This window comes from Siphateles boraxobius, unplaced genomic scaffold (genome assembly GCF_051911475.1).
Source record: "Siphateles boraxobius isolate OS27281-9 unplaced genomic scaffold, OSU_SipBor_1 66, whole genome shotgun sequence".
Lineage (NCBI taxonomy): Eukaryota > Metazoa > Chordata > Actinopteri > Cypriniformes > Leuciscidae > Siphateles > Siphateles boraxobius.
The window spans coordinates 27,400,096-27,415,869 of record NW_027509193.1 but is presented as its reverse complement, the minus strand read 5'-3'; the positions used below and the strand labels follow the sequence as shown (position 1 = coordinate 27,415,869).

The 15,774-nt window shown below is 37.1% G+C and overlaps 1 protein-coding gene across 2 annotated transcripts; it reads left to right on the top strand.

The window, feature by feature from the left end:
- Window positions 1-401: 401 nt before the first annotated feature.
- On the top strand, window positions 402-15,440 carry mafk (v-maf avian musculoaponeurotic fibrosarcoma oncogene homolog K). 2 transcript variants are annotated; one of them, XM_077213351.1, is made up of 3 exons: window positions 402-596; window positions 13,260-13,334; window positions 14,396-15,440. In XM_077213351.1, exons 2-3 carry the CDS (start codon window positions 13,290-13,292, stop codon window positions 14,828-14,830), a joined length of 480 nt encoding a protein of 159 aa, XP_077069466.1. In that variant the 5' UTR covers window positions 402-596; window positions 13,260-13,289; the 3' UTR covers window positions 14,831-15,440. The 2 variants fall into 2 exon arrangements, with proteins under 2 accessions (XP_077069466.1, XP_077069467.1); XM_077213352.1 differs by lacking the exon at window positions 402-596 and adding an exon at window positions 12,730-13,086.
- Window positions 15,441-15,774: the final 334 nt, after the last annotated feature.

Genomic DNA, 15,774 nt, shown 5'->3' with positions numbered 1-15,774 from the left:
CTGCTTTAAAACAGTGTTTTGTGACAGACAGAGGGCGCTTTCGAGTCCCTGCAACATTATGTGCAATTCAGAAATGTATGATAAACATAGACGTTACAGAAAGACCAAAAATGAATTAAATGTGTGTATGAGCTCTTATAACAGTCACGTCATACCACACAGATATTCTGTGAGGCTGATAGCCAACACACCAATTCGACCATTTGTCAATGTCTACCTCAAGATCATTGAAATAACTCGTCGTTGTATGTATACATAATCTGACCCTTAAACGCTAATTTCTAGCAGTTAATACAATGAACGTTGCAAAAGTTTTCAGTTGCGTCTATTTCTGGCCTCCACTAGTTTCCCGCCTGACTGACGTCAGCATAAAGTTATTTTCATGAATGGAGGGGGCGGTCACGAGAAAACGCTGACGTCAGTGCTTGCGGAAGCACAGAGTGGAATGTTGATACATTGTTGTTGTTTTGTAGTTAATTTAGTTCAGAGAAACATTTCGCTTCGGTTGCAGGACGCGAGACAAGGCTCAGCCTGTTGATTCCAGGACACTTCTCAGAGATTTTGCGCATCCCCGACAGAGATTCCGCGCTCACAAGGTAAAGTGTGCGAGCTTTTCTGGGAGATGTTTTGAAATTCCTCTCGAAATTGCTGATCTTAACACGATGACGGACAAGAATTCAGCCTATCCGTAGTATTTGTGTAGTCGATGCATAGCTTAATAAATTCTTCTCTTAAAATTCAAAAGTTGTATAAAGAATTAGGATTAATTTACTATAAAGATAGAACATATATGTAATGGGGAAATATTTGATTATAAAAACAAATAGAGGTCTGGTTTGGACAGGTGTTATAGGTTGCAACTTGGAATTTAACCTACTAATTCCTTTTCGGATTTTTTGTTGTTGTTGCTTTTAAATAAACAATCACATTTATAAACATACAATCTCACTGACTATCGTTAATGTTGTATAAATTGGAAGTTTGTTTTACTTGCTTCGTACATTTTAAAGGGAATAAGTTGGCTAAGTTTATCGTAGACAGTGCATCTTGGACAAACTAAACAACGACGTCTCGTAACTTTTAAAGCAGTTTGGCGATAGCCTACTATTCCAACTTTTTTGTCGCTTGTAACAGCGGGCATGTTTCAAAAGAATTAATATTACGCCATAAGGAAATAACACGTGGTTGGCATTTAGGAATTCTGGGACAAAGGGCATATTTGTGTGGCGAGCACTTTTGGAAGTAACGGCAAGCGACCTAAATACTGTAATGATGATCCCGAGTCAGCTGAGCCGCGCGGAAAGATTCCGTTTTCTCGCGCTCTTTAATCAACACGAGGATTCAAGAATAGGGTGACGTTATGTCAGATTCTCAGTGCACGGTGGCGTGAACGCGCACAGTGTGGTGGATATTAGGCTACTTGTTACCAAAATAATGCATTGTACATTCAGTAAAAGGCTTTATTTGGAAGCTTTTTTTAATCGGTGAGCAGTGCAAAAACCCGTGATGAATATTCTGTATGAAATATCATCGTCATGAAGCAGCATGAGCCACCTTATGTCTACCAAATCCAAGGACATTTAATAAGACATATTAACAAGTTTTTTAAGCTAACTTATGAAATGGAAAGCCTATATGTGTTTGTGTGTGTGTGATGTGTAGGTGATTGGAAATATTTATTAACACATTGTTTAGGGATGATTGTGTCCACTCTATTCTGGCAGGTTAGCTCTAAAGCAACGCCCTCACAGGAAAAATTAGTCATAACTGGATAATGTGATTCATTTCCACATTGGGTGATAAAATAGCTGTCCTGAACCAATTTAATATGATAAAACAATATTAAAGGGAAGTCCATTATTAGAGGAATGCTTGTCAAACAGAGTATGAAGTTGGACTTCATTTGGTATGTAACGTTACCATTTAAGGACACCTATGGTGGGAAATTAACTTTTTTTTCAACTTACAAATCAGATATTAAACTCCTTTAAGTGGACCAGAAATGCATTCACACTGTTCCACATTAGTTAGGGTCTAAGTAAACTTTACATTCACACAGTTTTTGGAATTCCCCTTTAACCCCTATGGTGTTGTATTGCATTAGCTTTGTATAGTACTTAACATTACACAGTGTTAGTTTGGAGAGATTTGCGTTTACATTGATATAAGTGAAGCAAGTCAATTTACTTAAAGTGCTTTTTATTATACACATTGTGTAATACACTCTGCTTTCAACGTTTCAAAGCTTTATTATGTTAATACCTAATTGTCCACATTTAGCAGTTTAGAGCTGGATGACAGTATATATTACTTTTGATGACGATATAAACAATCACGCAGTTGAGATTTGCTTAATGTAGGCCCTGTTGTGTGTCCTATGTTGTAAAATTGGATATACTTATAGGAGCTATACATTAGAGTTTGTTTGAATTTATGTGGCAAAATTGAGGATTATGAGTTTGTAAGTGTATTCTTTTTCTTTCTTTTTTTCAATTTATAACAACCACACCATAGATTTGTATTGTACCTGGAGCACCATTTGAGATTGTTCATTCAGTGTTTATATAAGGAAAAATCTTGTGGTTGTAAGGAGAAAATTCACATGTGGTATATGAAAAGCACTCGTGCAGCATGACGAACAGCAAATCAGGCATGCACGTTGACAGCATGTCTTTCATTTGTGCCTCAAGATAAAATCGAATTTGTGCAATTTATTGTTATTTTTTTTACAAAATAGTGCTCAGAGACATTTTACACGGCATTTGCCACAGCGACTGGTAGATGAGCAAAAATATCCACCGGTGTGTAAAAAAGTATCTGCATTTGGCTGGTAGCGGGTGTTCATTTCATACCTTGGAGAATATAAAAAGGCCACCATCCAAGTTTGAGGGGTCGCTGTGGTCAAATCTGATAATTTGGCTTTGTTTTTCCAGAGTCAGCAGAAGATCAGTTGTTGAGGCTGCTAATTCAGCACTGGTCATTGCCCAAAAAGAGGCTCGAGAGCATTGAGTGCCTGTCATTACACTGAAACAGTTGCTGGGGTCAGATTACGTTTGTGTTCTCATATGTTCCATCGGTTTAAGAGCGTATTGCGGAGATGGTGCACAGAGAATAGAGCACATATTGAGTACTTTTGTCCCATCTTGATCAATGTGGAAAATCATGGAGGAGGGCAACCTTGTTATGTCTCCATATTCACTGTATGTGGGGTTGTTTGACCTCGTCTGACTCAGACTTGCTGAAGTATCTGTGGCGATGGCCTCCCACATGTTGTACGTTGTCTGCTCGCTGCATTTAGAAACCCAGGGGAAGTGCACTGCGCACACTGCACTGTCATGAGACACACACGTGGGATCACAGGCACTCGTGGCCTGTCACTAAGCAATGCTCCACGAGTAAACAGTTTACAGTCAGTATTATAGTAGTCGTATGATGCCAATTTTGAGATATATATGGTTTAGGATTAGTTGTAGTATTGGTTATCTCACACATCTAAAGCCAGCGTACGCAAATAGCAACAACAAAAAAAAAATCCTGTGGTTTAGACTGCGCGTTTGGAGAACCGGAACTCTTACAGTACTCTTTGTGGTTAGGACAGTGGGTTTAGAAAGTGAATGAGACAGCGGTAGTTGGTGAGTTAATGACTCAAAATGAAACACAGGGGAACTCCAAACCCAATCCTCACGTCAAACGCACCCATTGCTTTCTCTTTGAGCACCACGTCTTGACCTAGGCTGCAACATTATCAACAGTCATAGTGAATCAAAGTCTCTACCAGAAATGCAAGGTCACTGCACTGCCACTTATATAATATTGCCACTTATATAGAAATATTGCAGTGAAATAAAAAGCCTGTGTTTGATCTGGCTGTTTCCAGAATTTGTAAATGTGTGATGTGGGCCAATGTTGAAATACATATGCTAAGAAATGTACTCTTTGTACACTGTAAACAAATATGATGAATAAGTAAAAACAACTTTTACATTGCTTTTACTTATCAAAATATGTTAAGCAATTTTCAACTGTTTTGTTTTATACACGTTTCAACTAATTTTAAAGTCACTTTAATGTAATTTAAAGGAATATTTCGCTTAAAAATGAGAATGATGTCATCATTTAACCCCTTAACTGTCACCCCCCCCCCTTTTGATAATTGACTTTAAATGCACTATACAAACTTAAATGGTTGTAATTCAAGAATGCTTTGGAATACAGACTTAAGTTTGGTATTGTTTTAAAGAAAACAATCACCAGATTATGTGAAAGCACTTCAATAAATGAAAGTATGAAAAAGTTATGGAAGTTATAATTTACAGTAAATCAAATATACTTTATTAATATATATTTTTTAATATAAAATAAATATTTTACAAAATATTTTTTACTATAAAATTACTATAAAATGAAAGCTATATATCTAACCAAGTTGTGTTCCAAATTTCAAGTTGATATCACAAAAAATGAAGTTCCCATGAGATTTTGTTTAGGCGTAGTACCAAAAATAGCCACCGGGTGCCATTGCATTCCATTGAATTTAACTGTATGCATTCTGCTGTAACAAATTCATAAATTTCTATCCAAATATCACTTCTGTCACTAAATATGCAACCTTGAGACTCAGACCTTTCTGACAATATGTGTTTTGTCAATATTAGAAAAGTTTTTGATCATAAATTATGAAAGATGATGCCCAAAAGGGGAGGGGCCTAATAAAAAATACTGTTTCTATGGTAACGCAACATCCAATTTCAAAACAGTTTTCACAGGATGAATTCTGAGTTCGTAAGCTTTCAAATGATACCTAATTTATGATAACTACTAAAATATGTGATATAATAATAATAAAAAAAATTATTTATATATATATAATATATATTATACTTTTTAGAGGACTTCTTACTTTACTTTTTAAAATATAATTTTATCTTTTTTTATTGACAAATACTAGATTATGTTTTATTATGAACTTTTAGCATTAAAAAACAAAGTTTCAATTATTAAAAGTGTGTGAGTCGACTTTTTGTTACAAAGGTCCGAAACTCCTGTAATGACGTCGATTTTTTTGAGGCGCACTCTTGTCATAAATTCATATATTACTGTTCAAACATAATTTGTAAGAAAAAAACAGCGCTAAAATATCTATTTAGGAGTCTTAGACCTTTCCAACGATATATAGTTTTTAATAATTAGATTAGGATTTAATAGTAATATAGCGAAGTAAAGTTAGATATCCCGTATACGGGATCGTGTTAATCACCCTCAAGTTGATTCAAACCTGTATGAGTTTCTTTCTTTTTGCTGAACGCAAAAGAAGATATTTTGAAGAATGTTGGTAACCAAACAGTTGATGGACCCCATTGACTTCCATAGTAGGAAAAAAAAAATTACATGGAAGTCAATGGGGTCCATCAACTGTTTGGTTACCAACATTCTTCAAAATATCTTATTTTGTGTTCAGCAGTTGAAAGAAATTCATAAAGGTTTGAAACAAACAACTTGAGGGCAAGTAAATGATGAAAGAATTTTACTTTTTAAGTGAACTGTTCCTTTAAGATGAAATGACTTAATCATCCAAGTTGATTGTACTTAAAAATTTTAAGGCAGCAATTAACTTTATTTTTATTTTATTCTAAATTTACAGTGTAGTGGTTTTGACTTTATGACCATGTTTACAACTAATCACTTCTTTTAGAAGTTTAATGACTCTAGAAATGCCATTTTAAAAGGTTAAAAGTAGTCATGTATATCGCTTACATCTAGAAAACATTAGTGTACCCATCTTAATCATTATTTTAAAAACAGTTAAAAAGTTTTTTAAGTCATTAGCGGTCTTTTCTGTGATATCATTTCCTATTTTGTTTCCACTGCATGTTTCTGCATATTGGTCCCACCACATGACTTTTATATGACGGACCAAGATTATTCAAGATTTTCATATATATACATGTATATTTAAATATCTTAACATTATTATACATATTGTATATAATAAATCATTATGCTTTGTAAGAAAAAAAAAAAGATCTTAATCCAAATTAAGATCTTCTTTTCAGTAATTTTATTCTTTCATTAGGCTTTTTCCCCATTTATATCAGGAATCCTGATTGTTTTTTCCCCACAATTATCTAAATACATTTTATTTCAGAAAGTAAATGGATTGTATGAATTTGAATTTCATGAATTTCATGTTTAATGTTTTTATTACTTTTTTAAGTTGTATGGAAGCAATGGCTGCCCACATTTTTTATTTATTGTTGAATAAATTAACAAACCCTGACAAAAAATAAATAAAATAGGGTCATGTTATTGATCCATGAATTACAGAATCAGACTTTATTGGCCTATGGGATGTCTGGACCACGAAGAAACACCCTGCCCTTTTCGTGGTGCCCTTTACCAGTTTCTGGTTCTTACAGGACTGGCCTCACCACCACACTGTGGTCAGGTCTGTGGAAGAGCTGTCTGGGACTTATTTCTCAAAAGCTTGAGTAACTGGATGTTCATATGTCTATGAAGTGTTGATGCCACGTTGTGCAATCCTCGAGCCTGTCCTAATTGCTGAAGACCATTAGTTAAGCATACTGGAGAACTGATGTTACGTCATATACGTGTTCGGATCAGTGTTGTCGGTTATAACCGATCATTAATTTGATTATGTCATGATTTTCCAATGAAGAATTGTGCTTCTTGTTCGATTTACTTATTAACCACGTTGCACTGGCTTCTCTGTTGTACATACTGGGGCGGGTTTGTCTTTGGTTAGTGCATACTTGACATTCCTTGGAATTCCTGTGTCCCCAGTTGGAAAGGAGCTTTGCGCTCACTACCTCTCCTCCCAATCCGCTGAAAGTTCCGGCGGTCCCGCCAACCTTTTCGAAGGTTCCACGCACTTTTCCTTCCACCCCTGTGAAACAACAGGATTTTCCAGGAAACGTCAGTTCAGGAGGGTGTGATTCCCTGCCGATCGTCCTCGCTCTTACCAGTAAACAGCATGACTAACGGCTCTGCTATGCTCTCCATTTCCTTTACATAATATCCCTGTGAACGCGCCGCTGCGCTGTGGAAACGAGTGGGCCGGGACCAAAGGAGTCAGAGCTCTCTACCAAAACAGAGACTCGGAGCAAAGCCTTCTCCGGCTCACTCGCGCAGGAACGTAGCAGCTGGCTATTCGCTGCTTAACTAGTGGAGCAATAATTCACAAAAAAAGGAAAAACAAACGGCAAGGACAAGCCAGGCCTCCATTTACCACGGGAACACAAGCACATGTCTTTGAAGTAGTGTTTGGTTTAGCCTAAGGCCTTGTCTCAATTCTTTACCTTTCATAAGTGTTCAAAACAAGAGAATCTCAGATTCTCATATGCGTTCACATGGCAACACTGGCGTCAAATTCCATATGAGGGGAGGTCCTTTGTGGGTTGTTTCTGAGAAAGTTCACAATCTCAAGACTCAAATATGCGGTTACCCAGCCATATTACTCAGGGAGCCTAGAAAGAACGTCATCGCTGTAACAGCCAAAGCATGCAATACTCTAGCAGATATTGTACATGCGGGCCAGAGGTTTAGTCAGTTATAATCCGCCTCGTTTGGTTTATTGGGATCAGATGTCATGTAAGCAATTCATTGAAACATAAGTTATGTGACGCAGAGGCCCATTGTAGTTCACATCATGGTTTGTAATTCATGGAAAATGATTGCGCTATTTGGCGGAGGTCCTTGACGCAGGCAATCCTTTCCATTGTCACGGAGAGTTGAGTTAACATTATATATAGTGGAGGAGGCTGACCCTTGAAGTTCGTCAGAAAGGTTGTTGATGGGCTTAATACTGTGACCAGCATCCACATGATGCCTGTGACATGTCTGAACAGCTTCAACTTGTGATTACTGAATAGTTTCAGTTCTGCTTGTGCTTGTATATTACATAGCGCAATGCACATCAGGCACGTCATTATGTGAGGCAAGCCAAGCCGTATTCATTTGATAAAACGTTATATGGGTGATGTGAAATAATAAGACAGCCTCTGTCAGAGATGTCTGCAGGTTTTCGCACAGTATTGTTATTGTTGATTCTTAGTTTGACTCACTAAAGGATGTGGATGTTGGGGCTTCCAGTTCTGTCCCTTACATCCATCTGATGAGGTAATCGTAGCTTTACCACCACACTGCAACAAGCTACTTTATAAATGCTATGCTTGCAGAAATATGGTAAACTTGCTCAAGTATTATTTAGTAGTCAATTTAGTCAAACATGACATGAATAGACCTTGTTTTACACAATTTTAGTGCACTGTCAGAACAAAAATATGTAAATGAAAAAAACTGACACAATTGGAGATCGTTCTATCTTATTTACCCCTAAAAAGTTAATAATACCTCATGGGTACATAGCACTCAAAGGTACAAATATAAAGGTGCTTTCCTGATAGTGTGTTTACTCATTTATTTATTTAGATTCGTTTTACTTTATTTTGTAGAGTTGCACTATTATGAATGCTCATGTTTTGGCGATGAGTGCTAAATATTGAAATATTGCACACAAAAAAACAACAGCAAAAAAACAAATGATATATTCTGAGTTGACAGTACTCAACGATTGTACAAGTTTCAAAATGAATCGCATGCATTTATATGACATTTCAATTTATTACAGTATTTCTGTGTCGTTGCAGTGAGTACACTAGCAAGTAAAACTAAATATAATGTGGAGTAAATCTGGTTATATTTAGATGACTGTAGTCATGTAGTAAGATCATTATGCATAGTATTAAGTATGCGGTTCTCTGAATGGAAAGTGGGGCCCCTTTGCTTTTCTCAATGTCAGTGTGTGAGAAAAGTTATTCGGTTATCTGCACTTCACACTCTTTTTGTGGCTTCCTTCACTGGGCTTTGTGCAACATGGATATTTTTTTCCCCACTGGCTTCAGAATGATAAGAAGACTAGTGTTCAGATGGACCATCAAATGTTCAGCATCAAAGGCGGTGTTCAGACCTGTAATTTATGTCCAGGAAACTATGAAAACCCGGCTCTGGCCTTGGGACATTAGGGCTTTTCCTCTCTGTGAGGGCTGAGCAGGAAAGAGGGGCCCCCTGTCAGTTCACCCCAGTTCTCAGCACAAATGGAAAGGGGGACCATGTGCTAAAGGAATTTTCTGGGAAATTTGTGTGTGTGTTTGAGAAAGACCTGAAAGGCTGGAGGCCCCATGAATAGAGAGAAGCATTTTAAAAAAAAGTGATTCCACGGTCCTCGTTGGAAAGAAAGGCAGGACCTCCCTTGTCAGAGACATTTTAAAATCAGCCATCCTGAGCCAACTTGCTGTCTAGGAAAGCTCTTCTTGTCAGAGCTGATCTTGTTTGTCACAGTTTTAGATGTGTACGCACGGGACAGTGTGGATTTAATATTCAATTAATTCTGATTCCATTCATACTTTAAAGGGTGCAATTGCAATTTCACTTTTTAAATATAAAAAAGGAATATTGCATAGTTTTCTTGTTGCCAGTTTGACTGGAGCAAAATGACTTGAGGGGCCCTTAATGTAGCCCTCACATCAAGGGCCAGATGGTATGAATCAAGCCTTGAGTTAATTTTTTTTTTCATGGTATTTGGTTTCAACTGCTCAGTTCATACCCAATCTATATACTTTTGTTCTGTCATAACGAAAAAATTTAAACTTGCAACTAATGCACGTCTGGTGTGGTTTACTAAGACCAAATCAAAAGAATGACTCAGAATATACCAAACATGCCAAAGGCAGTGAATCTGCTCACTGGTCAAAGATACTTATTGTAACAATTACTAAAGAATTAATGATTCACTTTTGGTTGAGGTATAGAGGGTTGAAGGCCAGATGACTGGACCGGAGAAATAAAGTGCGGAAGTGGGAACATGGGCAATCTGTGCTCCAAAGAAATGCATTCTGAATGGAATGCACGTTTTATCTTGGAATAATAGAGTAATAGCCCAAAGGAATAATCATTCTCATGAAAGTGTTGCAGGAGAAAGTTATAGCTTTAGGATTCCAAAAGTATTTCACTTCTTAATGATTTGTTTATAATATTTCCACTCAGAATTGTGTCACTGGCAACTGGAGTTTTGTGTCAGCATGCTGGGCTAAATATAACAAGCACAGTTAAATAAGGACATGAAACAGGCCAGGAAAGCCCAGTGTAACAGGATCCAGTCTTTCAGCCACAGTTCTAAACCTGATAAAGAACATTGTCTAAAAGCACAAATATAACATGTGACTGATGGCCTCCTGGAATGTTCCATTTACTGAAGAGCAAAGGACTGACTTAACTTGATTAAAACTCAACATTACAAAAAGGTTTCCATTCATGGTCTTTACCACTTTTTATATTTAAAAGGAATCATAATAATTGGACAGACAGACAGATGATGGATAGATAGATAGACAGACAGACAGACAGACCGACCGACCGACATACTGATAGATTGATAAATAGAGATGCATACACTGTAAAAAAAAAAATATATATATATATACAGGTGCTGGTCATATAATTAGAATATCATCAAAAAGTTGATTTATTTCAGTAATTCCATTCAAAAAGTGAAATTTGGATATAATATTCATTCATTACACACAGACTGATATATTTCAAATGTTTATTTCGTTTAATTGTGATGATTAAAACTGACAACTAATGAAAATCCCAAATTCAGTATCTCCGAAAATTAGAATATTATTTAAAGTAACACCAGGTAACTTTTCAACCTTCATAATATATTTCCAAGTCTCTTGTGATGGTACATCGACTTACAATATGTCGAATGACACGTCTGCCATAGCCTGACGGGGTCTGTAGCGCTTTTAATCATACTTTTAAACTTCAGGTTTCGGGTAGTAACCGGCTAACATAGAGAACTACAAAACTCGACTGCTTTACGGCATATACGTCACTTCCACCACCACCCCCACTTCCTTAAAATCGCAGGGCTGTCAAGTGTCACGCATTGAGCGTGACAGTCACTCATTTCGGTCTTTTGTCACGCTCTCCCGCCACACATTGTATTTCTCACGCCTGAAAACTATTTGTAATATATTTAATATGCCGCCCAAAACTCTGGCCGCGCCGCTATCACTGTGGAAGAGGCATGAATTCAAGCGCGTCTCCTCTGGTGTTGTTCGTCTGGTGTTGTTAGCCAATCAGAAAATAGCACTATTGTATCTGGGTAACATTTAACGCAACAACCAATGACACCCCGTAGTCTGGGGTGTTTTTTGTCTGCCTGACTATGTTACGGAAGCTATCTTATCCTCCGTTTATCTTCATGAATCAGGTAATGATTATTTGTCTTGCCTCAAGCTATAATGCAAATCGATTTGTAAAATTTGCAGATTTATTTATGGTAGCTTGATATTATAATATTGACGATATAGGTGATTATTATCTACCACTCAAACATTGCATTGAAGTATCATATAGATTCAGTAAAACGGTAACCAATAGACTAGGTTACTATAATGACACTGGCTTGTAAACGTGATCATCGCGATCATTTGTCGTTAGAAAAAAAATAAAACCCATGAAATTATATTCATATGACATGCTGAAATATATGCCACTGTACCTGGGATGAAGACATTTCACACGCGACGCAAGCAGAACACCTGCATGTGACCTCCTCCTACAGTGTTCAGGGCTATATTGGTTGTCAACAAATGCACGATGACAGAGTTTACGACAGTAGTAGAGGACAATACTGTTTCCCAACTGTAGGGGGACCCCGAGAGGAAAAGTTACCTGGTGTTACTTTAAGACCAAAAAAGGATTTTTAGAAATGTTGGCCCACTGAAAAGTATGAACATGAAAAGTATGAGCATGTAACAGCACTCAATACTTATTTGGGTCTCCTTTTGCCTGAATTACTGCAGCAATGCAGCGTGTGTATCTGTGTGTATTTCACTTTTTGAATGGAATTACTGAAATAAATCTTTTTGATGTTATTCTAATTATATGACCAGTATCTGTATATGGCCAGCAAGTTATAACAACATATTTTTACATTGCCTTAACTCATCAAAATAAGTTAAGCAATTTTCAACTTTTTTTATAACCGACCTTCTCATCTGAGCTTCTTCAGCACTCAAACACCGCTCGTCAATGTCAAAATACAGTATTTGAGAAGACCAATCACAGCAAGCCGGCTTTATGATCACTGAAGCACAAGCCGCGAAGGGGAGATTTACAGATTAAATTTAATTTAGCCTAATTGATATGAATGTTATAATGCTCTTCATATCTTATAATGATTTGTAATCATTTAGAACAGTATATGTGAAACATTTGTATCTACTGTATTATGTCATATAATTTTGCAAAAAAAGAGAAAGATTAGGGCTACAGATTAAAGGGACAGAGAGAAGAGGAAAGAAAGAAGGCTACTGTGCCCATAATGAGATTGCAAAAAGACAGTAGAAAATATAAGCTCAATTTAACAACACAAGCACCTATTAAATATATTGCCATTGTATAAATATATTTGTATAGGCTACCTCGAATGTGTTAGAATATTTCACCAGCAGCCGATCAGCACTGGGACTTTTCACTGTTTGTATTACTCGTCTGTGTTTGCGCAACTTGCATCATTAAGCCAGAAAGTGGTGACAAGTGACTGTCTTTATGAGTGAGCAATTGAAACCATTAATTGAACAGATTATTCCAAAAACATTGATTAATTTAAGAAAGAAAAAGTAGCCTAGCTGAAAGATCACTTTTGGGACCTCGGTATTTATGAAACCCTGCGTACGGCCCTGTCCATGGCATCAGTCTTGAACTGAGTCGCATTCTGACGCTGCTGAAATGGAACCTGTTGAGCGCGTGTCTCACGCGGGCTTTTTTTCTTTTTCTTTTCTAATTTGGTTGTGGTGGGTGTCTCGAGGCCGTGAGCTCGACTCACAGAGTGGCCTTTTTAAAAATAGCTCAGTGGCCAAAATAGTCTCGCATGAACGGCTAAGCAGAGAGATCAGACAAAGCCTCATGCTGAGAGCTGACCTGCTTCTATTATTGCACTCTTGCAACGCTCTAGTGAGCTACATCGTGAGAACGCGAGATCAGCAAGTAAACAGGGTAACCCTTGTCTGAATGATATTACAACACTGTTCTACTGACCTCTGCTGCTCGCTCCTGGTAACTTCATTTAACTCGGCAGTTAAATGACAGGTGCCCTGTGTTGTGACTGAAAAATAATATTCAACCTTTCATGTATTATATTTGTAATTTTTTTCGTGGTTTTCTTTTAGATTTTTGAGGAGTTCTGATTAGCTGCTTGTATGCAGGGCATGACGACTCATTTTACAGAGGGCAAAGCTTTAAAGGTAAGAACATTTCCCTGTGGTTCATAGGTTTAATGATATCTATAGGACATTATTTCAACTATTATTATCTGGATGGTTGTTATCTAAACATTTAAGATGTAAGAAATATTTCTTCTCATCATCCTTATATGGATGCCCCATGTATTGCACATCTGTCACACCATATTTTTCAGTAGTCACTTCAATAATCATATTTATTTCTAGTCACTATATCATTAACCGAATTGTGTGGAATTAATTTAATAAATGTTGAATGATGTAAAATATTTGCATGGTGATTTAAATTGCTTTAACAAAATAAATAATTATAGCGCAAACAAAAAACAATAATTATATATTGTTATATTTTTAATTGTGTACGTTATACGTTATATTTTTGTTTCTCTATATTGTTTATTGGTTCTGTGTGGGGGATTTCTGAAAATATACATATACAGTAAAAACGGTAATATTGTGAAGTATTATTACAATTTAAAATGACCGTTTTCGATTTGAATATGTTTTAAAATGTAATTTATTCCTGTGATGTCAAAGCTGAATTTTCAGCATCATAACTCCAGTCTTCAGTGTCACATGATCCTTCAGAAATCATTCTAATATGATTTACTGCTCAACACACAGACACAGACACAGACACAGACACACACACACAGACACACACACACACACACACACACACACACACACACACACACACACACACACACACACACACACACACACACACACACACACACACACATTTGGAAACTGTGGTGCGTTTTGTTTTCAGGATTCATTAATGAAGATAGTTCAAAAGAACAGGATTTATTTGAAATCTTTTGTAGCATTATACATGTCTTTACTGTCACTTTTGTTCAATTTAATGCATCCTTGATGAATACAAGTATTCATTTCTTAATTTAAAAGAAAAACAACTCTTACATTGCCCAACATTTTGAACAGTAGGCTAGTATATTTACCGATGCATTTTTTCTCTATTGACTTGCAAGATGAAAACTGACAGCAAAAAAGATTGACTTGGCTTAAACTTTCTGTTGTCTCTCCGTTCTGTGATCCAGGTAAAGAAGGAAGTGGGTGAGAATGCCCCGGTTCTCAGTGATGACGAGCTGGTGGGCATGTCGGTGCGGGAGCTCAACCAGCACCTGCGCGGGCTGACCAAGGAAGACATGATCCGGCTGAAGCAGCGGCGGCGCACGCTAAAGAACCGCGGCTATGCTGCCAGCTGCCGCATCAAGCGCGTCACACAGAAGGAGGAGCTTGAACGGCAAAAAACAGAGTTGCAACAAGAAGTGGACAAGCTGGCCCGTGAAAACGCCAGTATGCGACTGGAGCTGGACGCGCTTCGTGCTAAGTACGAAGCCCTGCAGTGCTTCGCCCGGACTGTCACCCGCGGGCCTCACGGTAAGGTGGCCACCACCAGCGTCATCACAATTGTCAAGTCAACCAATCACAGCCCCAGCTCCGCCCCCTTTTCGGCACCCTCGCAGTGCTGATTGACAGCTCCTGCCCAGCTCCTTTTGGTCCAATCCGGCTCTGAACCTTGACTGACCGGCCGGCCACCGATCGACCCACACTGAGAGGAAGCTCAGTGGTAAGACTGAGGGGAGGGTGGAGGCCTTAATCTGCGTGACTATAACAGGCTGCATCTATTTTCATATCTCTCTTTTACACACTCACTGAACACACATACATACAAAAACGTTTATTTTTTTGTCTGTGCACTGTGCTATAAACTCCGGCACCGGCAGGGCACACCGGCCGCTCTTTCCACTTCAACACAGGCTGAGATTTAGCAGAGATGAGCACTTGTTAAAGTGTGAGATAGTACTTGACTTAACCTGCATTGGCAGCACTGATGCCCGTGACTATTGCATATGCATCAGAAACTAAAATAAATATTTAGTATCATTATAAGATATATATTTTTTTCTTTTTAAGAAATTAATACTTTTATTCAGCAAGGATGCATTCAATTGATGGGAAGTAACAGTAAAGACGTCCATAATGTTACAAAATATTTTTATTTCAAATAAATGCCGTTCTTTTGAACTTTATATTCTAGATCCTGAAAAAAAATCAATTTCCACCAAAAAATAAAAAAAATTAAAATAGAATATATATATATATATATATATATATATATATATATATATATATATATATATATATATATAGAACCAGCACAACTGTTTCCAACATTGATAATAATAAGAAATTATTTCTTGACCAGGAAAATCAGCGCATTAGAATATTTTTTTAAAGCATCATGTGACACTGAAGAGTGGAGTAATTATGCTGAAAATTCAGCTATGACATCACAGGAATAAATTACATTTTACAGTATATTACAGTAGAAGACAGTTATTTTAAATGTTAAGAACATTTCGCAATATTACAGTTTTTACTGTATTTTTGATCAAATAAATGCAGCCTTGGT

Excerpts from the sequence above, each read along its gene's own strand:
- mafk (XM_077213351.1), top strand. The coding sequence starts at position 13,290 with ATGCAGGGCATGACGACTCATTTTACAGAGGGCAAAGCTTTAAAG. Across the intron at positions 13,335-14,395 it reads CAGAGGGCAAAGCTTTAAAG|GTAAAGAAGGAAGTGGGTGA; the intron begins GTAAGAACATTT and ends TCTGTGATCCAG.